Source organism: Grus americana, chromosome 22, assembly GCF_028858705.1.
Source record: "Grus americana isolate bGruAme1 chromosome 22, bGruAme1.mat, whole genome shotgun sequence".
NCBI classification, from domain to species: domain Eukaryota; kingdom Metazoa; phylum Chordata; class Aves; order Gruiformes; family Gruidae; genus Grus; species Grus americana.
The window spans coordinates 7,785,769-7,810,150 of NC_072873.1; the positions used below are offsets into that span (position 1 = coordinate 7,785,769).

At 53.8% G+C, this 24,382-nt stretch overlaps 5 protein-coding genes across 5 annotated transcripts; 2 read left to right on the forward strand and 3 right to left on the reverse strand.

Annotated features, from left to right (window-relative positions):
* Positions 1–6,207: 6,207 nt before the first annotated feature.
* Positions 6,208–6,938, reverse strand: LOC129195692 (feather keratin 1-like). Its single transcript, XM_054801988.1, has 2 exons — positions 6,866–6,938; positions 6,208–6,515 (listed from the first exon to the last, which is right to left on the reverse strand). Exon 2 carries the CDS (start codon positions 6,511–6,513, stop codon positions 6,208–6,210), a length of 306 nt encoding a protein of 101 aa, XP_054657963.1. The 5' UTR covers positions 6,514–6,515; positions 6,866–6,938.
* Positions 6,939–11,161: 4,223 nt separating this feature from the next.
* Positions 11,162–11,482, forward strand: LOC129195299 (feather keratin 1-like). Its single transcript, XM_054801106.1, has one exon. It carries the CDS (start codon positions 11,162–11,164, stop codon positions 11,480–11,482), a length of 321 nt encoding a protein of 106 aa, XP_054657081.1.
* A 3,091-nt stretch (positions 11,483–14,573) lies between these two features.
* LOC129195297 (feather keratin 1-like) lies at positions 14,574–14,894 on the reverse strand. Its single transcript, XM_054801104.1, has one exon. It carries the CDS (start codon positions 14,892–14,894, stop codon positions 14,574–14,576), a length of 321 nt encoding a protein of 106 aa, XP_054657079.1.
* A 4,828-nt stretch (positions 14,895–19,722) lies between these two features.
* Positions 19,723–20,043, forward strand: LOC129195298 (feather keratin 1-like). The gene has a single exon (XM_054801105.1). It carries the CDS (start codon positions 19,723–19,725, stop codon positions 20,041–20,043), a length of 321 nt encoding a protein of 106 aa, XP_054657080.1.
* A 3,083-nt stretch (positions 20,044–23,126) lies between these two features.
* Positions 23,127–23,447, reverse strand: LOC129195296 (feather keratin 1-like). The gene has a single exon (XM_054801102.1). It carries the CDS (start codon positions 23,445–23,447, stop codon positions 23,127–23,129), a length of 321 nt encoding a protein of 106 aa, XP_054657077.1.
* Between the last annotated feature and the right edge of the window lie 935 nt (positions 23,448–24,382).

Sequence of the window (24,382 nt, forward strand, 5' to 3'; positions counted from 1 at the left end):
AAGTAACAAGGAGAAAGGCTTTGGAGTAAGTCACTAGGAACAGATGGGACAAATTGTCATCTAGCCCATGTCAGGTTGGTTCTACTAAAGTCAGTGTGATAACTTTAGGTCCTTTCTTTTTGGACATGACAGAGAGATGTCATATGGTCTTCAGTGAACAGATCATAATTGCTCCTGAGAAAGGCTCACCCAGGAAGGTATCTATCTCATCAGAGCTTAGCTTCCATCTGCACAGACATCAGCAGACCTCATCCAGCACTCCCTACAATTCCAATGTATTCCGATTCCCAATGTATGCCAAATACAAACTCTGAATTCTCCACCTAAGGGTTTGCTTCACAGCTAAAAGGCAGCAGGAACTCTTCCCAATGAGACTTGGGGATAATTATCCTTACAAGGAAGTAGCCAAGTAGGCAATTCAGAAATGTTGCATCCAGGAATCTCAGCCCATAGGGTTCAGCAAAACTCTCTCACTGCTGCTCCAGAGAGACCTCCCCGTGATCGCAGTGTACTGATATAAGGCACTGGGGCTACTGTTTGTTATGATCCTGGTAAGAAAAGCACTCAGAGTCCATAAGGTATTGATTAAAACACAATTTGTTGGACCTATCACAAGAAAGAAAAAGAGGATTGACAATCTTATATCGTTTCAGAAGCTGGGAACCCCAAGCTGTATAGCATAGGACTTGACCTCCAATCAGGACATGGCACAGAATGCAGTTCCCATCTGTGGACAGTTTTGCTGTTGTTTTGATCCTTTGTGGTCCTTTAGGATTTTCTTGGAAGAACACAATTCTAGACATCATTTCTACTCTCTACCATTTCACCTGTTCATTAGTGACCTGGACAATGGGATAGAGCACACCCACACCAGGTTTGCATATGACACAAACCAGGGAGGGGAGGTACCATTGTGCTACCATTCAGAGGGACCTCAACAGGCTGGAGAAGTGAACAGACAAAAGTCATGCAGTTCAGCAAAGGGAAATGCAAAGTTCTGCACCTGCACCTGGGGAGGAATAATCCCATTAACTGGTACAGGCTGGGAATGACAACCTGATAAGCAGTTTTGGAGAAAAGAACTTGAGGGTACTGATGGTGGACACTACATTGGACATGAGCCACCAATGCACTCTTGTAACAAAGAAGGCCAATAACATCCCAGGCTTCATTAGGAAGAACATTGCCAGAAGACTGAGGTGAGTCTCTTCACAGAGAAAACGCATGTGTAGCAATATGTGACTGTAATATGAATTTTTGTATTTCTGACTCAACACAGTTGTATTCCTTGGGTAACATTTTAGTGGAAGTTGTTACAACGGAAAATAGTATGGATTTCTTTCATTTTACTTTCCACTTTACCACCTCCATGTAATTGGCCGTTTCACCTAACTTTTTATTAATACTCTTCTTTAATAATATAATCTATACTCCCAGGTGCTTTCACCACACATAGATTACCTAGCTGGACCTCCTAAATAACACAAGACCAGAATCTCCACTGAATTATATTCCTAGTACAATCTAAGCAAGTCTTCCAAAATAAACATACAACTTTGCAGTTTATTGGGGTTTTTATGAAATGGGGAAGATGTTCATTTGGTAAGAATGCTGTATCCTTCATTGCCATTGGTAAATCCTCGAGCTATTAATTTTTCTATTGAAATTGTATGCTTTGTATCCAGTCCTGACTCACAGACCATGTGGGGTACTTATGCTCCCTCTAAAGGACTTCTGCTATACCTGGACAGACTTCAGAGATTTTGAACAAACTACTCCTATACATTTTCATGAAGAATGCTATAGATTTATTTTCTTCATTTTTGCTAACAAGGATGATTCATCAAAAGGAAGCACTTTGTAAGATATTTAATTCTTCATTATATATGTTCCGTGCTTTTATGTGGAGAGGATGAAAAGGGATATTTTTAGTAGGATAGAACAAAAAAGCATATATCAATCTCAAAGATTTTTTCTTTTATGTAGAGCAATGTAATTCAATGATATATGACAGACTTACCAGACAGACTTGGTAATCTCTAGGGTGAAGGAGATAAATGCAAATACTTGAAAGATAAATGCAAATTCTCCACATACCAAATATGGCAAATATCTTCTCATATCATATGATGATTCATCTGTGGTTATGCAGTCAGTGAGTCAAGAGTAAGATCTGAAGTGTGAAAAGGAATGCTTTATATCTTACTACTCCACTTGTTCCTGGTGTCGTCAGCAAGCAGAGGAACACAAAAAGTCCTAAAAAAAAAAAAAAAAAAAGCAAACAGAAATAGACTTAACTTTCTATGCACAGTTTCCACTTCCCTTTCAGGAAGAAAAAGTTAGAGGAAGAGACATTGATTCAGACCACAGTAAAAGAGTTCACCCTTCTGGGACTTTTCTCAATCCCACAGACACCAATGTTCCTCTGTGTGGTGTTCCTGCATCTCTTCCTGTGCAGCCTTATTGTAGCTTCTTCACAGTGGTGTCTATGACCCATGACAGATGCCTCCACACATCCATGCACTTCCTCAACAATTTGTCTTTTGCTGGGATCTGTGATTCCTCAGTCATAGTGCCCAACATGCCAGCTGACCTCTTTTCTGTAAAGAAGGCAATCCTGTTTACTCTGACCCACTTGGTTACAATTTTGCAGACATTTTTTGATATATATCAGATTATTTCCTTCGTAATCTGGCTAAGCAAATACTCCCTTTTTATTAGCTACAAGTTCTGGCTGTTTCTTACACAGTTATCTTGTTACTGTAGCCATAATTGAGGGCTAGCCCTCTACCTGGGTTACTTTCTTCTTGATTTCAGGAATGTCTGGATGTTTCTCACATTGCTATACTGTGTGCATGGTTGGGGTAGATCATTTGTCCGAATATGTCAGCAATATCTACAGTGTTACTCGGGCAAAGATGTACGGAAGGACTTCCTTTCTCCATCCATCCCTCTCTCTCTTACTGTCTCTTTTGATGGACCTAGGACCAGTGTTTATAGGTGTTGTATTGGATTTACATGGAAAGGTTTTGGTAGCAAGGGGGGAAAGAAGGGAGTGGGAGAAGGGGGGCTGCAAGGGAGATTGCTGTGAGAAAATATCAGAAGCTGCCCCCATGTTGGATAGAGCCAGTTTCAGCTATCTCCAGGATGGACCCGCCACTGGCCAAAGCTAAGTCAATCAGTGATATTGGTAGCACCTCTGTGATAACACCTTTAAGAATGGGTAAAAAGCATTGTGCAATAGCTGAGAGCGAGAAGTGAGAAAATGTGAGAGAAACAACCCTGCCAACACCAAGGTCAGTGGAGAAGGAGGGGAAGGAAGTGCCCCAGGCACAAGAGAAGAGATTCCCCTGCAGCCCATGGAGAAGATCATGATGAAGCAGGCTGTCCCCCTGCAGCCTATGGAGAACCATGGCAGAGTAGATATCCACAATGCAGCCCATGGAGGACCCCATGCCAGAACAGATGAGTAGGCACTGAAGGAAGCTGCAGCCCATGGATAGCCCACACAGGAGCAGGCTCCTATCAGGAACTATAGCCCGTGGAAAGGACCTAGGTTGGTGAATTTATGAAGGACTGTGTCCCATAGGAGAGACCCCATGCTGAAGCAGGGGAACAGAGTGAGAAGGAATGAGCAGCAGAGACAAAGATTTATGATCTGTACACAAGATTCCCCACCCCCTTGCAAAGGTCAGGGCAGTGCAGCAGGAGGTAAAAGAGTCAGGAGTGAACCTGAGAAGAAGAGAGTAGGTGGAAATTGTTTTTAGAGTTGTTTTATTTCTCACTATCCTACTCTTGTTTATTGGCATTAAATTAAATTATTTTCCCCAAGATGAGTCTATTCTGACCATGATGGTAACTGGCAAGTAATCTCCCTGGCCTTATCTCAATCCACAAGCTTTTTCATATTTTCTCCCCCTATTCTGTTGAGCAGGGGCAGTGGTAGAGCAGATTGTGGGAGCCTGGTAGCCAGCTGATGTTAACCCACCACAGCTGTGTATCACTGTGGGAGCTCTCTGTTGTCCTGCAGATGTGAATTTTTCCTTTTACAGCACAGATACATCAATCATCTGCAGGGATAGCGGGAAATTGGAAGTTCTTTTCCTGTTAATAGAATTAGGATATCCCAATCTCTCTCGTGGCTGACACATGCAATACAGCATGCTGTGGCTTAACACTTTCTTCCTGCATGTCAACACCTCTAGGGCTTGCTATTCCCTCCCTTCCAGCTCTGCTTTGTGAGTCCTCGAGGACCCAGGAGAAACCCAAGATGACAGCAAATGCGAAGTGGGATGTAACTTTCACAGCAAATCCCAGTTCTCCTACTCTGATGGAGGCATCCTGGTCCCAGCACACAAGGGCCAGGCACTACAAGCTGTTCCCTGGAGCTCTGGGCAGCAGCAGACCAGGGACCTGGAGCAGGGGCACAGCACAGCTGCCCTACCGGGACATCCTACAAGAGGTGATGGGCATTATTGTACTGCAGGATCCATACTGAGCCAAGAGCTCTGAGCTCCTGTCCCAAACCACTGTCCATCTTGCTGTCTCCAGCCTTCCAGTTCTTGCTGCAGAGCCAGGAACATGTTGCCTTCTCCAGGATCATCTGGATCATGGAGTCTTTCCCTGTGCAGTCACTGACATCCATTTTTTCCAGATTCCATGGGCCAGACCACTGTCAATCAGCAGAAGGGACTAGTGATGGTGGAGAAAAGAGGCACCTTGCAGACCACCTGCTACTGTCAGATATGCCACTTACTATGCCACTCTTCAGAGGATGGACAAAGTGGTGAGAAAACCACTGCAATGGAAATTTTCTCTCTCCATATCCCAGACAGGACCACACACACTATAAGCTAAACAGAACTATTTTGACCTGGCTCATTGCATGGTTCCAAGGTCTGAATGAAACTGATAAAGTCTTTTCCAGGTCCAGCAGTCCTGTGCCAAAAGGTTTTTTGGTCTCTGCAGAGGACTTTTTCCCACAACACAGTAAAGAGGGATTGTTCCCAGACAGAGCATTTATGCAGAACACAAGGGATGCTGGCACACAGTTTCCATGGGAAGTGGACCCCCAGCCCACAAGACGGTGTGAATTTTACGGCATGGGAAGGATTGCTAGATGTGGACCAAGTTATCCTGGTGCACTAGAGAAACACAGGGACACTCCGTGTGCACTATCCCTCCAAAAAGTTTAAGGTTGGCCATGGGTGTAATTTGGAATAAAGTCCCTTTTCCAGTTGTAATATTATCAGCCTGCAGGTTTTGGAAAAGACAGAGAAGTTTAGTAACCCGATGCATGACTAAGCACACTCAACGCAAGCCTGCGTAAACAGTCAGGACAAAACAATCCCCAAACACATCCTCCCAGAACCTCCCTCAGAAACACCTCTCTCCCTGGGCATCTTGGCAGAGCACCTGAAAGGGAAAGGATGACACAGAGACATGGGCTGGGATGCAGCAGAAATTTAATGAGTGAAAAGAGGGAAATGAGGTCGCTTTGAGGGGAGGTCCCAGTTCAGGGAGCACCAGGGGCAGAAAGGAGTCTGTACCCAATGGCCATGGCAGAGATTGCACCAAGCGTCCAACTACGTGCTCCACAAAGGCAACAAGGCCAGCAGGTCTTCCCTAGGCTTGCTTTATGGTGCTCACAGCCAAGGAGACCACAAGAGAACAAGGACACAGAAGGGAAAGGAGAGAGTGGAAGAGGGGAAAGGCAGGCATGCCTGCTGGATAATTACTGACCACGTGCAGTGACTGTGCCTGGGGCAGCCAAAGGATGACACAGAGACATGGACTGGGATGCAGGAGAACTTTAATGAGTCAAAAGAAGGAAATGAGGTCACTCTGAGGTGAGGTCCTGGTGCAGAAAGCAGTTTGCGCCCCATGGCTGTGGCAGAGATCCCACCAGGTATCCATCTGCCTGCCCCAGAGAGGGAAAAGGGCCAACAGATCCTCCCTAGGCTGGCTTTGTGGGGCTCTCAGCCAAGGGGACCACAGGAGAAAGACATGAAAGGGAAAGGAGAGGGTGGAAGAGGGGAAAGGCAGGCATGGGCCGTGCTTTGCGAGAGCCCAGGCTGGCCCCGTCCTTCTGCAAGGGGTACTGCAGTTGCTCAGCCCCTCTGGAAGCATCAGCACCATGCTCCCTCGCCAGTCTGGTACCATCCTGTGGTTCCCTGGGGGCCTTCTCCAGCACCATCGCCAGCGGCTTTAGCAGGGGAGGCACCTCCTGCTGCAGTTGCGGCTGCCGAAGCCGGAGAGGCCAAAGCCCGCGGAGGAGATGGGCACTCCCTCAGAGCTGAGGATGCTGCCAACGGCAGCGGAGGTGGAGGATCCCACGGCGGTGCTCTGCGGGAAGGAGCTGAGGATGGGGCCGGGCAGGGTCACCACCACGGGGGAGGGCTGGATGACGACGGTGGAGTCCTGGCACTGCCTGACGCAGGGCTCGTTGCAGCTGTTGGCCAGCGGGGTCGGGCCGCAGGGCTGGCAGGGCAGGCACTGGTTGTAGCAGGACATGTCTCAAAGGTGGAGGTGAACCTGGGAGAGAGGACAGGGCATTAGAAAGCATGAGGAGTTGTTAAGGAGCAGTGTTTAACCCCACCATGAGGGAGATTGTTTACCTAAGTCCAGAAGATCCACACCAAGAGCAACCAAGCCAAAGCAGGTCCCCACCTAGCCCATAGCTCAGGAGATACCTCTGACTAGCACCTCTGCCCATGCCACATCTTCTGCTCCCTCCCTCTCCCATGGCAAGCAGCTTCAAGACCCAGCAAAGGACAAAGTCTAAGTTATGTGCTGAGAAATCCCAAATGAGGAGAAGCAGGAGCAGCAGGAGGAAGAGGAAGACAAGAAAAGGCTCCAGACTCACCTTCTTCCCAAGGAGATAGAGGCAAGAGGACTGGATGAGAGAGTGAGGAGAAGGACCCGCTTTTATAGGGCTCCTGTACCGCCCCAGGTGTACAGTCACTGCACGCGGTCAGTAATTATCCAACAGACTCACCTCCAAAGCAAAATATCCTCCCTAATGGCACAGGTTGTGTTTTGGTTTCCATCAACACTGTCATTTCACTTCCTCATTTCTGACATGACCATTAGGCCACGGAGGCTCTTTTGAAATATTGGGATGAGAGGCCCAAGGATTTTGTGGGCAGAATCATGTCAGCGCAGGCAGAAGACATGCTCCAAGTGCTGAAGGGGTATGTGCAGACAAAGGACATGGGTTTCAGGAAATCTGGTGAGGTTGTTTACAACCCCTTGTGCAGGAAGTTGCACATGTCTTCCCACCAATGCAATCCTCTCCTGGGGGCCCAAAGGCTCCTGTGACTGAGGACATGCTGCATCCTTCTACCTTCTTGTCTGCCTCCCTGCTCAAGTCAGCAGTCACTGGTCATGGCCTCCAAAGGCAGGTGGGCTGCCCTATTGATTTCAAATGCCTTCACCCAAGGAAATCTTCTTCTACTGGGGAGACACTTGCTGGTTTCTTTGTTAAAGTTGTCCCCTCTCATGGCAGTCTCTGGGGGCTCCCCAGCCAAGGAAGGAGGACATTGCTATACCAAAACCTGATTCCTCAACAAATTCTCTGGAGACAGGTCCCTCCTCACATCTTGAGGGGTGTGTTGGGGCTCAGGACAGCACCTTGCTCCCCCAATCTCTTCACACCACTATGCACCTTGGCCACACACTTTGGATCCTGAACAGCAGGAGACACAAAGGCCTGGCCACTTTTCCAAAACTCACTGACAATCCTGCAAGACCTCCACGCTCTGGGACTGCTGGCAAGAAGGTCATGCTGAGGGAAATGGCAGTTGAGCCTGTCGAGCTGTGTTGTCTGGGCACAGCCAAGTGCTCAGAGACTGTGTCCCGGGGTCAGGATGGACCTGCCACATGACCAATCGAAAATTAGAGTGTGACTCGCCATGGGTAGGGAGAGTCTATCCCAGGAAGCTTGCCTACTGAAGGCGTTCCCTTGCCCTCCTGGGACACATCCAAGCTGCCTCCATGTCTGCAGGGCAGGGAAGTGCCTTGCCTCTTTGAAGGAGTCTTAGAGCTGGTTTTGTACGCAGGGCCCTTCTGAGCACATCCCCTCCCTGAGCATCCTCGGGCACGTGGCACTGCAGAGCCCTGCCAGTCCGCACTTGTAGGGCACTTGGGGGATGTTTCCTTGCCTCCCCAATGGTGCTGGGTTGAGCTCCAAGCTGAGGAGTCCTTTGGGCCTCATGTACACCTACACGTACAGCATTCCTAACCAGGAGTGCATCAGCTGGCTTGTACAGGCTGACTTTTCTCAGGCAGTCCTCGATTTGATGCCCACCCACTGCTGGGAGGGCTCCCCCCGCCCAGGGGTGGATGTTGCTCTTGTTGATTCCTGCCTGTTGCTCTTGATGCCCCTTGCAAGATTCAACGCAAGCTGAGCTTTGACTTTCCTAACAGCATCGCAACGTGCCGAGGAAATGTTTCTAAATGTTTTCCTCCTTTGCACCTTGTCCCTCCTTCTGCCTCGGGGATGCTGCCTTTTGACGCTGGTGCTCCGCCTTGAGTACTCCGCTTAGCCAAAGCCAGTCTGTTGAGACTTCTCCTTGTTTTCCTGAGTATTGGGCTGGACCCTTCCTGCTCTTGGACAATGAGCTGACAAAGGCGCTGCCAGCTTTTCTGAGCTCTTCCCTGCTGCCTCCATGGCATCCTACACACCAGCTGCCTGAAGTCCAGGGGCTGTGCACTGCTACTGCCTTTCCTCCCTGCCGTCAGGTCTTCATCTCTCTCAGTTTCTCAGGCGTGAGAGCCACGGCTGCCCTTGATTCCAGTGTTCCCAAACAATTCTTCCTTCTTAGCCACAGCTGTGCAGCCCCCGCCTTTTGCCCAAAGCAGAATCCCAGGATCCCTGAGGGTGGAAGGGACCCCTCTGCAGATTGCCTAGCAGAGTCAGCCTTTGGAGGAAGCCCAGGTCCAAGTCCTGCCAAGCTCTGACTGCCTGCAAGGATGGAGAAGCCGCGACTTGTCCGGGCAACCCCAGCCATTGCTTGACCACCCTCGCACGAACAAAGTCTTTTCTTACGTTTTTGTGGAATTTCCCATATTTCAATATGTGCCTATTACCTCTTGTCCCTTCGCTGGGTAGGACTCGGGACAGTCTGACCCTGTGTTCTTGAGTCCCTGCCATCCGCTCTTTTACCCATTGCTAGGAAGCGTGCCCTGCGGCCTTCTCTTCTCCACGTTGAACAACCCCACTTCTTGCATCCCCTCCTGCCTCAGGGGCTCCACTTGCTTCACGGGCTCCATGGACCTTTGTTGGACTCGCTCCGGTATGGCCATGACTCTCTCGTAGTGGGGACTCACTGTTTGCGGCAGCTGTTGTCTCAGCAGTGTTGAGCAGAGAAGAGGGATCACCGTCCACCATCTGATAGAAAGCCCCTTCCTAGTGTAGCCCAGGATGGTGTGGAACACCCTTTCCACAAGGGGACAGGCTGCCTCGTGGTGTCCACCAGGACCCACGTCCTCTGCCGCAAAGCTGTTTGGAAGCGCATCGGCCCCAGCCTGTAGAGGTGCAGGAGGTTCTTCCTCCCCCACTGCAGGACGTTGCATAAGGGGGTTAAACACTCCTGGCCCCAGCCGGGACCCCTGCCGTGCGCCAGGAGAGAGTGGCTGCCAGCTGGACTTTGTTCCACTCAGCACAACCCTTGGAGACCAGCAGCCATGGCAGATTTCACTCCCCTGCACCGCCCTCTTCCCTAGCCTGTATTTTGTCAGCCGGTCTGCAAGGATTGTCACAGGAGACAGCACCAAAAGCCTCGGTTACATGAGATTAACAGCTTCTGCTGCACTTCCCTCACCCACCGGCACCACACTCGTCGTCAAAGAAGGCCGTGAGGTTGGTCAGGCCTGCTTTGCCCTCCATAAATCCATGCTGGCCACTCACAGTCACCTTCCGATCCTTTCATTGTCGGCAGGGGCTTCCGGGATGATTTGCTCCATCGCCTTTGCAGGGACTGAGGTGAGGCTGACCGGCCTGTCGTTCCCTGGCACCTCCTTCGTGCCCTTCCTGAAGGCAGGAGGCCCGTTGGCTTTCTTCCAGTCCTCAGAAGCATTCCCTGAACTGCTGGGGCTTTCAAAGGGAGTTGAGAGCACCCTTGTAGTGACACCAACCAGTTCCCTCAGGTGCATGGTATCAGGTGCAGGTATCACTCATGTCAGCCCAATCGGTTTCAATATTTTCCAGACCTGATCCTTCCCCAAGAGGAAGACAGATGAAACCATGGGCACAGCCTGGCTGCCTGGAGATGCCACAGCTCGTGACTGATAGAGTGAGCTGAGAGAGCGGGAGGACAGAGAAACAAGTGGCACGTCCTTAAAGGAAGAGGAGCCTTTGGGTGCTCCCCTGATGTGTGCAGCGCAGGGCAGAGCTGGGCTTCTTCCTGCAAAGGCGGTTGCAGATGATCGCACTTCGCTGCCCCAAGCCAGAATCTCCTGCCTGCACGGGATCCCTCCTACACTTGGCAGGTATCTTCTGCCGGCAGTGACACAACCCTGACTGGAATATCCTTGAGACTGGAATCCCAGCGCATGAAAGGAGCGTCCACGACAGCTGAAGCCTGTCAGAAATGAGGAAATGAAATGGCAGTGTTGATGGAAACCAAAACACAACCTGTGCCATTAGGGAGGATATTTTGCTTTGGAGGTGAGTCTGTTGGAAAATTACTGACCGCGTGCAGTGACTGTACGCCTGGGGCGGTACAGGAGCCGTATAAAAGCGGGTCCTTCTCCTCACTCTCTCATCCAGTCCTCTTGCCTCCATCTCCTTGGGAAGAAGGTGAGTCTGAAGGCCTTTCTCCTCCCCCTTATCCTTCTTTGCATGCTCGCCCCTTTGTTCTACACCGGGTCATGGGGTTACTTGTCATGGGAGGCGGAAGGGGTCGGAAGTTGTGGCACGGGGATAGTTTGGGGCTTGGTTGAGTTGAGCTGTTGGCTGGCCAGGACACTCCCTGGGCTTTGTTGCTCTTGACAGGGTTCCTCTGAGCTTAAGGGAAGGAGAAACCTTCCTTCAGGCACTCCCTGAAACACCTCCATGTCTCGTCTAAACTCATGCTGGGGTGACAGACTTCTCCGCACTCACATATCGTGCTCAGCTTCCCCCTGTCCTCTCTCCCAGGTTCACCTCCACCTTTGAGACATGTCCTGCTACAACCAGTGCCTGCCCTGCCAGCCCTGCGGCCCGACCCCGCTGGCCAACAGCTGCAACGAGCCCTGCGTCAGGCAGTGCCAGGACTCCACCGTCGTCATCCAGCCCTCCCCCGTGGTGGTGACCCTGCCCGGACCCATCCTCAGCTCCTTCCCGCAGAGCACCGCCGTGGGATCCTCCACCTCCGCTGCCGTTGGCAGCATCCTCAGCTCTGAGGGAGTGCCCATCTCCTCCGGGGGCTTTGGCCTCTCCGGCTTCGGCCTCTCCGGCTTCGGCAGCCGCAACTGCGGCAGGAGGTGCCTCCCCTGCTAAAGCCGCTGGCGATGGTGCTGGAGAAGGCCCCCAGGGAACCACAGGATGGTACCGGACTGGCGAGGGAGCATGGTGCTGATGCTTCCAGAGGGGCTGAGCAACCGCAGTACCCCTTGCAGAAGGACGGGGCCAGCCTGGGCTCTCGCAAAGCACGGCCCATGCCTGCCTTTCCCCTCTTCCGCTCTCTCCTTTACCCCCCGTGTTCCTGTTCTCTTGTGCTCCTCTGCTCTGTGAGCCCCACAAAGCCAGCCTAGGGAGGACCTGCTGGCCCCGTTGCCGCCTCTGTGGGCCATGCACATGGACACCTGGTGGGATCTCTGCCACAGCAATGGGGCACAGACTCTTTTCTACCCCTGTGCTCCGTGAACCAGGACCTCCCCTCAGAGCGACCTCTTTTGACTCATTAAAGTTCTCCTGCATCCCAGCCCACGCCTCTGTGCCATCCTTTCCCCTGCAGATGCTCTCCCAAGACAGGCAGGCAGAGACAAGTTGCTCTGGGTGGACATGTGTCACCTTGCGCTTTGAGACACTCAGCCCATACCCTCCGCCTCCCTCTCTCCAGTCACTTTCCCAGGAAGCCCTGGGCACAGACGGGGCCGGAGCAGGGCAAGGGGCACGTGCGCTGCCTGTGGGCGTGAGTGGTGTCGACCCCAGACGGAACTTAACACCCACTGGCCCTTCTCGCTCGCTCTGCTGTCCCAGTGGGATGGGGGAGAATTGGAAGAGCAAGACAGCAAAATAGCCTGGGGTCGAGATCAGCACAGTCTAAGGAGGGAAGGGGCAAAAGGGAAAAAAAGAGCTCATGCAAAAGCAATCACCCACCACGAAGCACCAGCGCATCGATGCCCAGCCGGTCTCCGAAGAAGAGCTACTTTGGAAACACTGCCCACACTTTGATTGCTGAGCATGATGTTAACATGACATGGACTAGTCCTTTGGTCAATTCAGGTCCCCCATCCTGGCTGTGTCCCCTCCCAGCAGCTTGCCCACCGCTAGACTCCACTGCGGGGGGAGCAGAGTGAGAAAGAGAGATGGTTTTGATGCTGTGCAAGCGCTGCGCGGCAGCAGCTGAAGCTGTGGTGTGTTATCTGCACCGGTTTTGCCACGCATGTAAAGCGCATCACCATGTGGGCTGCTGTGAAGAAAACGACCTTTGGTACAGCCTGGTTCCCCCGTTGCCTCTCCTGCTGTCCTCTGGGGCCGTTTTCTGCTCGTGTCTCCTCCCGCGGAACAGTGACAGCCAGGGCAAAAGAACTTGCTGCCAATCCTCTCCCCTCTATTCCTCTCCCCTCTTGTCCACTCCCCAATATCTTGTGCAGCTGCTGCCCTCCCAGGGCCTTCCACAGCCCAGGCTCCTCAACCAGCCAACCAACCAACCAACCAACCAGCCAACCAACCAGCCAACCAACCAAGGTCAGCAGTGCCCATGTGCCCCTTCCGCAGCACGTGCAGCGAGGCCAAGAGGGCACGTCCGGGCAGAGGCTCAGCAAAGCTGGGCCTGATGGCCAGGGGCTCTGGTGGAGTCAGAGATGCCTTCCTCACCTGCAACTGAGAGTGCCCCCCAAGGGCACTTGGACTGCATCCGTGGAGTTATAGTCAACAGCTCAATGTGCAATTGGAAACCAGTGACGAGTTGCGTCCTTCAGGGGCCCGTAGTGGGACCAATACTATTTCATATCTTCATCGACAACATAGGTAGTGGGGTTGAGCGCCCCCTCAGCAAGTTTGTGCATGACATCAAACTGAAGGATGCACCTGATTCACTTGAGGGAAGGGATGGTGTCCAGAGGGATCTTGACAGGCATGAGGAGGAATGGTCCCATGTGAAACTCAGCACCTTCACCAAGGCCAAGCGCAAGATCTGGCACGTGGCTTGGGGCAATATCAATACTGACTGGGGGATAAATGGTTGAGAGCAGGCTTGCAGAGAAAGAATTGGGGCTACTGGAGGTTGAAAGTTGGACATGAGCCAGCACTGTGCGCTTGCAGCCCAGAAAGCCAGTTGTGTCCTGGGCTGCACAAAAAGAAGCATGGCAGGCAGGCCAAGGGAGGCGATGCTCTGCCTCAGGTCCGCTCTCGTTAGACCCCACCTGGAGTAGTGCATCCAGCCTGGGGTCCCCAGTGCAAAAAAGACATGGACCTGTTGGAGCAGGTCCAGAGAAGGGCTACCAAAAGGGTCAGAGGGATGCAAGAGCTCTCCTGTGAAGAAAGGCTGAGGGGGTTGGGGTTGTTCTGCCTGGAGAAGAGAAGGTTCCGCAGGGATAGTGTTGCAGCCTTCCAATATAAAAAGTCGGAGGGAGACTTTTTATCAAGGCCTGTCAGGATAGGACAAGGGGCAGCAACTTTAAACTGAAATCGGGCAGAGGTGGATTGGCCATCAGGAAGAAAATTATTACAACAAAGGTGGTGAGAGACTGGCAAAGGTTTCCCAGAGAAGGATGGGATCTCCCACCACTGGAAGTATTCAAGTTTAGGTGGGATGGAACTTTGAGTAATGTGATGTAGCGACAGATGTCCCCGCCCATGGCAGGGGGATTATACTGGACGATCGTTAAAGGTCTCTTGCAACCAGCGTCATTCTACGACTGTATGACGATATGGTTCTAGGATAAGGCAGCCCACTGCACTGTGTCGCTCCCTTTGAGAATGCTGTGCTTAGGATGGGTTCTCCTGGCGTCTCCGGGGAAGCTAGGAGTGCCTATGTCTTGTCAATGCCACACTCCCTCCTGACTACTGGCATCACAATGTTGAGCTGTCCAAGGAAAAAGAAAAGGTGTGCACAGCCAAGTGGTTGGTAGTCAAACGTAGGGTAATTCTATCCGGTCCGGAAAAGGCAGACCAATTTAGAAACTAGAGGATCACACGACCAAGCATACTCAGTGCAAGCCTGTCTTGACGATCAGTGCACAGCCCTCCCCAAAAACCCCCTCCCAAAATCAGCCCCTGAGCAACATCTGCCTCCCTGGCCATCTTGGGAGAGCACCTGCAGCGGAAAGGACGACAGAGAGAGTGGGCTGGGATGCAACGGAATTTAATGAGTCAAAAGAGGGAAATGAGGTAGATCCCTTCTCCAGCACCATCGCCAGCGGCTTTAGCAGGGGAGGCACCTCCTGCCGCAGTTGCGGCTGCCGAAGCCGGAGAGGCCGAAGCCGGAGAGGCCAAAGCCCCCGGAGGAGATGGGCACTCCCTCAGAGCTGAGGATGCTGCCAACGGCAGCGGAGGTGGAGGATCCCACGGCGGTGCTCTGCGGGAAGGAGCTGAGGATGGGGCCGGGCAGGGTCACCACCACGGGGGAGGGCTGGATGACGACGGTGGAGTCCTGGCACTGCCTGACGCAGGGCTCGTTGCAGCTGTTGGCCAGCGGGGTCGGGCCGCAGGGCTGGCAGGGCAGGCACTGGTTGTAGCAGGACATGTCTCAAAGGTGGAGGTGAACCTGGGAGAGAGGACAGGGAAAAACAGGTGGTTGAAGAGCAGCCTGTCACCCCACCACCTCCGGACATCCTTACCCTCAGCCCAAAAGAGCCCTGCCAAGTGCAGCAAAGCCCAGGGAGCTCCCCACCTAGCCCATAGCTCAGGAGACATCTCAGCAAATCCATAACCTCACTCCATGCCAAACATACCGCTTCCTTCCCTCTCCCAAGTAAAGCAGCTTCGAGACCCAGCATTGCACAAAGAGGCAGGTATGGGCAGAGAAATCCCAAAACAGGAGGAGGAAAAGGAAGAGGAGAAAGAGGAGGAGGCGGCTGAGGAAGACAAGAAAGAGCTTCAGAGTCACCTTGTTCCCAAGGAGGTGGAGGCGAGAGGAGTGGATGAGAGAGTGAGGAGAAGGACCCACTTTTATACTGCTCCTGCACCGCCCCGGGCGCATAGTCACTGCACGCGGTCAGTAATTTTCCAACAGACTTCACCTCCACAGCAAAACATCCTCCCTAATGGCACAGGTTGTGTTTTGGTTTCCGTCAATGCGGTCGTTTCATTTCCTCATTTCTGACATGACCATTAGGCCACGGAGGCTCTTTTGAAGTATTGGGATGAGAGGCCCAAGAAATTCCCGGGCAGGATGATACCAGTGCAGGCAGAAGATGTGCCTGCAAGTGCTGGAGGGGTATGTGCAGACAAAGGACATAGGTGAGGGGAAATAAATGTGGTGAGGCTCTTTACAACCCTCTGTGCAGGAAGGCGCACATGTCTTCCCACCAATGCAGTCCTCTCCTGGGGGCCCAAAGGCTCCTGTGACTGAGGACATGCCGCATCCTTCTCCCTCCCTGCCTGCCTCCCTGCTCGCGCCATCAGTTAGTGGCCACGGCCTCCAAAGGCAGGTGGGCTGTGGTGCTGGTTTGAAACGCCATTGCCCTAGGAAATCTACTTCTCCTCCTCCTCCTCCTCCTCCTCCTCCTCCTCCTCCTCCTCCTCCTCCTCCTCCTCCTCCTCCTCCTCCTCCTCCTCCTCCTCCTCCTCCTCCTCCTCCTCCTCCTCCTCCTTCTTCTTCTTCTTCTTCTTCTTCTTCTTCTTCTTCTTCTTCTGGGGAGACATTTGGTGGTTTCTTTGATAAAGTCCGTCCCCTCTCATGGCTGTCTCTGGGGGTCCCTTACCAATGCCGCCAGCACACTAGCGGAAGGAAAATGCCATCCCAAAGCTCATAATTCCTCGACAAGCCATGCGGAGTTCGGTCCTGCCTCACAACATGAGGGATGCGTTGAGTCTCGGGACGGCACCTTATTGCTACCAGTCTCCTCACACCACACCATGTGCTTTGGTCAAAGGCTTGGATCCCTGACCTGCAGGACGCACAATGGCCTGGCCTGGAGCTGTGTACTTGGGTACGGCCCAGTGCTCGGGGCTGGTTTTCCCTGGGCAGGGATGGAGCTGCCCTGGCCACAGGGGAATTCAGCCCTGTGTGGGTCACGGGCTTGCAGACAACACGCACTCCTGGCTTGGCCTCACGCCAAAAGGCTGACACACGGACAATCCAAAATTAGAGTGTGACTCGCCATGGGTAGGGAGAGTCTATCCCAGGAAGCTTGCCTACTGAAGGCGTTCAATTGCCCTCCTGGGATACATCCAAGCTGCCTCCATGTCTGCAGGGCAGGGAAGTGCCTTGCCTCTTTGAAGGAGTCTTAGAGCTGGTTTTGTACGCAGGGCCCTTCTGAGCACATCCCCTCCCTGAGCATCCTCGGGCACGTGGCACTGCAGAGCCCTGCCAGTCCGCACTTGTAGGGCACTTGGGGGATGTTTCCTTGCCTCCCCAATGGTGCTGGGTTGAGCTCCAAGCTGAGGAGTCCTTTGGGCCTCATGTACACCTACACGTACAGCATTCCTAATCAGGAGTGCATCAGCTGGCTTGTACAGGCTGACTTTTCTCAGGCAGTCCTCGATTTGATGCCCACCCACTGCTGGGAGGGCTCCCCCCGCCCAGGGGTGGATGTTGCTCTTGTTGATTCCTGCCTGTTGCTCTTGATGCCCCTTGCAAGATTCAACGCAAGCTGAGCTTTGACTTTCCTAACAGCATCGCAACGTGCCGAGGAAATGTTTCTAAATGTTTTCCTCCTTTGCACCTTGTCCCTCCTTCTGCCTCGGGGATGCTGCCTTTTGACGCTGGTGCTCCGCCTTGAGTACTCCGCTTAGCCAAAGCCAGTCTGTTGAGACTTCTCCTTGTTTTCCTGAGTATTGGGCTGGACCCTTCCTGCTCTTGGACAATGAGCTGACAAAGGCGCTGCCAGCTTTTCTGAGCTCTTCCCTGCTGCCTCCATGGCATCCTACACACCAGCTGCCTGAAGTCCAGGGGCTGTGCACTGCTACTGCCTTTCCTCCCTGCCGTCAGGTCTTCATCTCTCTCAGTTTCTCAGGCGTGAGAGCCACGGCTGCCCTTGATTCCAGTGTTCCCAAACAATTCTTCCTTCTTAGCCACAGCTGTGCAGCCCCCGCCTTTTGCCCAAAGCAGAATCCCAGGATCCCTGAGGGTGGAAGGGACCCCTCTGCAGATTGCCTAGCAGAGTCAGCCTTTGGAGGAAGCCCAGGTCCAAGTCCTGCCAAGCTCTGACTGCCTGCAAGGATGGAGAAGCCGCGACTTGTCCGGGCAACCCCAGCCATTGCTTGACCACCCTCGCACGAACAAAGTCTTTTCTTACGTTTTTGTGGAATTTCCCATATTTCAATATGTGCCTATTACCTCTTGTCCCTTCGCTGGGTAGGACTTGGGACAGTCTGACCCTGTGTTCTTGAGTCCCTGCCATCCGCTCTTTTACCCATTGCTAGGAAGCGTGCCCTGCGGCCTTCTCTTCTCCACGTTGAACAACCCCACTTCTTGCATCCCCTCCTGCCTCAGGGGCTCCACTTGCTTCACGGGCTCCATGGACCTTTGTTGGACTCGCTCCGGTATGGCCATGACTCTCTCGTAGTGGGGACTCACTGTTTGCGGCAGCTGTTGTCTCAGCAGTGTTGAGCAGAGAAGAGGGATCACCGTCCACCATCTGATAGAAAGCCCCTTCCTAGTGTAGCCCAGGATGGTGTGGAACACCCTTTCCACAAGGGGACAGGCTGCCTCGTGGTGTCCACCAGGACCCACGTCCTCTGCCGCAAAGCTGTTTGGAAGCGCATCGGCCCCAGCCTGTAGAGGTGCAGGAGGTTCTTCCTCCCCCACTGCAGGACGTTGCATAAGGGGGTTAAACACTCCTGGCCCCAGCCGGGACCCCTGCCGTGCGCCAGGAGAGAGTGGCTGCCAGCTGGACTTTGTTCCACTCAGCACAACCCTTGGAGACCAGCAGCCATGGCAGATTTCACTCCCCTGCACCGCCCTCTTCCCTAGCCTGTATTTTGTCGGCCGGTCTGCAAGGATTGTCACAGGAGACAGCATCAAAAGCCTCGGTTACATGAGATTAACAGCTTCTGCTGCACTTCCCTCACCCACCGGCACCACACTCGTCGTCAAAGAAGGCCGTGAGGTTGGTCAGGCCTGCTTTGCCCTCCATAAATCCATGCTGGCCACTCACAGTCACCTTCCGATCCTTTCATTGTCGGCAGGGGCTTCCGGGATGATTTGCTCCATCGCCTTTGCAGGGACTGAGGTGAGGCTGACCGGCCTGTCGTTCCCTGGCACCTCCTTCGTGCCCTTCCTGAAGGCAGGAGGCCCGTTGGCTTTCTTCCAGTCCTCAGAAGCATTCCCTGAACTGCTGGGGCTTTCAAAGGGAGTTGAGAGCACCCTTGTAGTGACACCAACCAGTTCCCTCAGGTGCATGGTATCAGGTGCAGGTATCACTCATGTCAGCCCAATCGGTTTCAATATTTTCCAGACCTGATCCTTCCCCAAGAGGAAGACAGATGAAACCATGGGCACAGCCTGGCTGCCTGGAGATGCCACAGCTCGTGACTGATAGAGTGAGCTGAGAGAGCGGGAGGACAGAGAAACAAGTGGCACGTCCTTAAAGGAAGAGGAGCCTTTGGGTGCTCCCCTGATGTGTGCAGCGCAGGGCAGAGCTGGGCTTCTTCCTGCAAAGGCGGTTGCAGATGATCGCACTTCGCTGCCCCAAGCCAGAATCTCCTGCCTGCACGGGATCCCTCCTACACTTGGCAGGTATCTTCTGCCGGCAGTGACACAACCCTGACTGGAATATCCTTGAGACTGGAATCCCAGCGCATGAAAGGAGCGTCCACGACAGCTGAAGCCTGTCAGAAATGAGGAAATGAAATGGCAGTGTTGATGGAAACCAAAACACAACCTGTGCCATTAGGGAGGATATTTTGCTTTGGAGGTGAGTCTGTTGGAAAATTACTGACCGCGTGCAGTGACTGTACGCCTGGGGCGGTACAGGAGCCGTATAAAAGCGGGTCCTTCTCCTCACTCTCTCATCCAGTCCTCTTGCCTCCATCTCCTTGGGAAGAAGGTGAGTCTGAAGGCCTTTCTCCTCCCCCTTATCCTTCTTTGCATGCTCGCCCCTTTGTTCTACACCGGGTCATGGGGTTACTTGTCATGGGAGGCGGAAGGGGTCGGAAGTTGTGGCACGGGGATAGTTTGGGGCTTGGTTGAGTTGAGCTGTTGGCTGGCCAGGACACTCCCTGGGCTTTGTTGCTCTTGACAGGGTTCCTCTGAGCTTAAGGGAAGGAGAAACCTTCCTTCAGGCACTCCCTGAAACACCTCCATGTCTCGTCTAAACTCATGCTGGGGTGACAGACTTCTCCGCACTCACATATCGTGCTCAGCTTCCCCCTGTCCTCTCTCCCAGGTTCACCTCCACCTTTGAGACATGTCCTGCTACAACCAGTGCCTGCCCTGCCAGCCCTGCGGCCCGACCCCGCTGGCCAACAGCTGCAACGAGCCCTGCGTCAGGCAGTGCCAGGACTCCACCGTCGTCATCCAGCCCTCCCCCGTGGTGGTGACCCTGCCCGGACCCATCCTCAGCTCCTTCCCGCAGAGCACCGCCGTGGGATCCTCCACCTCCGCTGCCGTTGGCAGCATCCTCAGCTCTGAGGGAGTGCCCATCTCCTCCGGGGGCTTTGGCCTCTCCGGCTTCGGCCTCTCCGGCTTCGGCAGCCGCAACTGCGGCAGGAGGTGCCTCCCCTGCTAAAGCCGCTGGCGATGGTGCTGGAGAAGGCCCCCAGGGAACCACAGGATGGTACCGGACTGGCGAGGGAGCATGGTGCTGATGCTTCCAGAGGGGCTGAGCAACCGCAGTACCCCTTGCAGAAGGACGGGGCCAGCCTGGGCTCTCGCAAAGCACGGCCCATGCCTGCCTTTCCCCTCTTCCGCTCTCTCCTTTACCCTCCGTGTTCCTGTTCTCTTGTGCTCCTCTGCTCTGTGAGCCCCACAAAGCCAGCCTAGGGAGGACCTGCTGGCCCCGTTGCCGCCTCTGTGGGCCATGCACATGGACACCTGGTGGGATCTCTGCCACAGCAATGGGGCACAGACTCTTTTCTACCCCTGTGCTCCGTGAACCAGGACCTCCCCTCAGAGCGACCTCTTTTGACTCATTAAAGTTCTCCTGCATCCCAGCCCACGCCTCTGTGCCATCCTTTCCCCTGCAGATGCTCTCCCAAGACAGGCAGGCAGAGACAAGTTGCTCTGGGTGGACATGTGTCACCTTGCGCTTTGAGACACTCAGCCCATACCCTCCGCCTCCCTCTCTCCAGTCACTTTCCCAGGAAGCCCTGGGCACAGACGGGGCCGGAGCAGGGCAAGGGGCACGTGCGCTGCCTGTGGGCGTGAGTGGTGTCGACCCCAGACGGAACTTAACACCCACTGGCCCTTCTCGCTCGCTCTGCTGTCCCAGTGGGATGGGGGAGAATTGGAAGAGCAAGACAGCAAAATAGCCTGGGGTCGAGATCAGCACAGTCTAAGGAGGGAAGGGGCAAAAGGGAAAAAAAGAGCTCATGCAAAAGCAATCACCCACCACGAAGCACCAGCGCATCGATGCCCAGCCGGTCTCCGAAGAAGAGCTACTTTGGAAACACTGCCCACACTTTGATTGCTGAGCATGATGTTAACATGACATGGACTAGTCCTTTGGTCAATTCAGGTCCCCCATCCTGGCTGTGTCCCCTCCCAGCAGCTTGCCCACCGCTAGACTCCACTGCGGGGGGAGCAGAGTGAGAAAGAGAGATGGTTTTGATGCTGTGCAAGCGCTGCGCGGCAGCAGCTGAAGCTGTGGTGTGTTATCTGCACCGGTTTTGCCACGCATGTAAAGCGCATCACCATGTGGGCTGCTGTGAAGAAAACGACCTTTGGTACAGCCTGGTTCCCCCGTTGCCTCTCCTGCTGTCCTCTGGGGCCGTTTTCTGCTCGTGTCTCCTCCCGCGGAACAGTGACAGCCAGGGCAAAAGAACTTGCTGCCAATCCTCTCCCCTCTATTCCTCTCCCCTCTTGTCCACTCCCCAATATCTTGTGCAGCTGCTGCCCTCCCAGGGCCTTCCACAGCCCAGGCTCCTCAACCAACCAACCAACCAACCAGCCAACCAACCAGCCAACCAACCAAGGTCAGCAGTGCCCATGTGCCCCTTCCGCAGCACGTGCAGCGAGGCCAAGAGGGCACGTCCGGGCAGAGGCTCAGCAAAGCTGGGCCTGATGGCCAGGGGCTCTGGTGGAGTCAGAGATGCCTTCCTCACCTGCAACTGAGAGTGCCCCCCAAGGGCACTTGGACTGCATCCGTGGAGTTATAGTCAACAGCTCAATGTGCAATTGGAAACCAGTGACGAGTTGCGTCCTTCAGGGGCCCGTAGTGGGACCAATACTATTTCATATCTTCATCGACAACATAGGTAGTGGGGTTGAGCGCCCCCTCAGCAAGTTTGTGCATGACATCAAACTGAAGGATGCACCTGATTCACTTGAGGGAAGGGATGGTGTCCAGAGGGATCTTGACAGGCATGAGGAGGAATGGTCCCATGTGAAACTCAGCACCTTCACCAAGGCCAAGCGCAAGATCTGGCATGTGGCTTGGGGCAATATCAATACTGACTGGGGGATAAATGGTTGAGAGCAGGCTTGCAGAGAAAGAATTGGGGCTACTGGAGGTTGAAAGTTGGACATGAGCCAGCACTGTGCGCTTGCAGCCCAGAAAGCCAGTTGTGTCCTGGGCTGCACAAAAAGAAGCATGGCAGGCAGGCCAAGGGAGGCGATGCTCTGCCTCAGGTCCGCTCTCGTTAGACCCCACCTGGAGTAGTGCATCCAGCCTGGGGTCCCCAGTGCAAAAAAGACATGGACCTGTTGGAGCAGGTCCAGAGAAGGGCTACCAAAAGGGTCAGAGGGATGCAAGAGCTCTCCTGTGAAGAAAGGCTGAGGGGGTTGGGGTTGTTCTGCCTGGAGAAGAGAAGGTTCCGCAGGGATAGTGTTGCAGCCTTCCAATATAAAAAGTCGGAGGGAGACTTTTTATCAAGGCCTGTCAGGATAGGACAAGGGGCAGCAACTTTAAACTGAAATCGGGCAGAGGTGGATTGGCCATCAGGAAGAAAATTATTACAACAAAGGTGGTGAGAGACTGGCAAAGGTTTCCCAGAGAAGGATGGGATCTCCCACCACTGGAAGTATTCAAGTTTAGGTGGGATGGAACTTTGAGTAATGTGATGTAGCGACAGATGTCCCCGCCCATGGCAGGGGGATTATACTGGACGATCGTTAAAGGTCTCTTGCAACCAGCGTCATTCTACGACTGTATGACGATATGGTTCTAGGATAAGGCAGCCCACTGCACTGTGTCGCTCCCTTTGAGAATGCTGTGCTTAGGATGGGTTCTCCTGGCGTCTCCGGGGAAGCTAGGAGTGCCTATGTCTTGTCAATGCCACACTCCCTCCTGACTACTGGCATCACAATGTTGAGCTGTCCAAGGAAAAAGAAAAGGTGTGCACAGCCAAGTGGTTGGTAGTCAAACGTAGGGTAATTCTATCCGGTCCGGAAAAGGCAGACCAATTTAGAAACTAGAGGATCACACGACCAAGCATACTCAGTGCAAGCCTGTCTTGACGATCAGTGCACAGCCCTCCCCAAAAACCCCCTCCCAAAATCAGCCCCTGAGCAACATCTGCCTCCCTGGCCATCTTGGGAGAGCACCTGCAGCGGAAAGGACGACAGAGAGAGTGGGCTGGGATGCAACGGAATTTAATGAGTCAAAAGAGGGAAATGAGGTAGATCCCTTCTCCAGCACCATCGCCAGCGGCTTTAGCAGGGGAGGCACCTCCTGCCGCAGTTGCGGCTGCCGAAGCCGGAGAGGCCGAAGCCAGAGAGGCCAAAGCCCCCGGAGGAGATGGGCACTCCCTCAGAGCTGAGGATGCTGCCAACGGCAGCGGAGGTGGAGGATCCCACGGCGGTGCTCTGCGGGAAGGAGCTGAGGATGGGGCCGGGCAGGGTCACCACCACGGGGGAGGGCTGGATGACGACGGTGGAGTCCTGGCACTGCCTGACGCAGGGCTCGTTGCAGCTGTTGGCCAGCGGGGTCGGGCCGCAGGGCTGGCAGGGCAGGCACTGGTTGTAGCAGGACATGTCTCAAAGGTGGAGGTGAACCTGGGAGAGAGGACAGGGAAAAACAGGTGGTTGAAGAGCAGCCTGTCACCCCACCACCTCCGGACATCCTTACCCTCAGCCCAAAAGAGCCCTGCCAAGTGCAGCGAAGCCCAGGGAGCTCCCCACCTAGCCCATAGCTCAGGAGACATCTCAGCAAATCCATAACCTCGCTCCATGCCAAACATACCGCTTCCTTCCCTCTCCCAAGTAAAGCAGCTTCGAGACCCAGCATTGCACAAAGAGGCAGGTATGGGCAGAGAAATCCCAAAACAGGAGGAGGAAAAGGAAGAGGAGAAAGAGGAGGAGGCGGCTGAGGAAGACAAGAAAGAGCTTCAGAGTCACCTTGTTCCCAAGGAGGTGGAGGCGAGAGGAGTGGATGAGAGAGTGAGGAGAAGGACCCACTTTTATACTGCTCCTGCACCGCCCCGGGCGCATAGTCACTGCACGCGGTCAGTAATTTTCCAACAGACTTCACCTCCACAGCAAAACATCCTCCCTAATGGCACAGGTTGTGTTTTGGTTTCCGTCAATGCGGTCGTTTCATTTCCTCATTTCTGACATGACCATTAGGCCACGGAGGCTCTTTTGAAGTATTGGGATGAGAGGCCCAAGAAATTCCCGGGCAGGATGATACCAGTGCAGGCAGAAGATGTGCCTGCAAGTGCTGGAGGGGTATGTGCAGACAAAGGACATAGGTGAGGGGAAATAAATGTGGTGAGGCTCTTTACAACCCTCTGTGCAGGAAGGCGCACATGTCTTCCCACCAATGCAGTCCTCTCCTGGGGGCCCAAAGGCTCCTGTGACTGAGGACATGCCGCATCCTTCTCCCTCCCTGCCTGCCTCCCTGCTCGCGCCATCAGTTAGTGGCCACGGCCTCCAAAGGCAGGTGGGCTGTGGTGCTGGTTTGAAACGCC

Excerpts from the sequence above, each read along its gene's own strand:
- LOC129195692 (XM_054801988.1), bottom strand. The coding sequence starts at position 6,513 with ATGTCCTGCTACAACCAGTGCCTGCCCTGCCAGCCCTGCGGCCCGACC.
- LOC129195299 (XM_054801106.1), top strand. The coding sequence starts at position 11,162 with ATGTCCTGCTACAACCAGTGCCTGCCCTGCCAGCCCTGCGGCCCGACC.
- LOC129195297 (XM_054801104.1), bottom strand. The coding sequence starts at position 14,894 with ATGTCCTGCTACAACCAGTGCCTGCCCTGCCAGCCCTGCGGCCCGACC.
- LOC129195298 (XM_054801105.1), top strand. The coding sequence starts at position 19,723 with ATGTCCTGCTACAACCAGTGCCTGCCCTGCCAGCCCTGCGGCCCGACC.
- LOC129195296 (XM_054801102.1), bottom strand. The coding sequence starts at position 23,447 with ATGTCCTGCTACAACCAGTGCCTGCCCTGCCAGCCCTGCGGCCCGACC.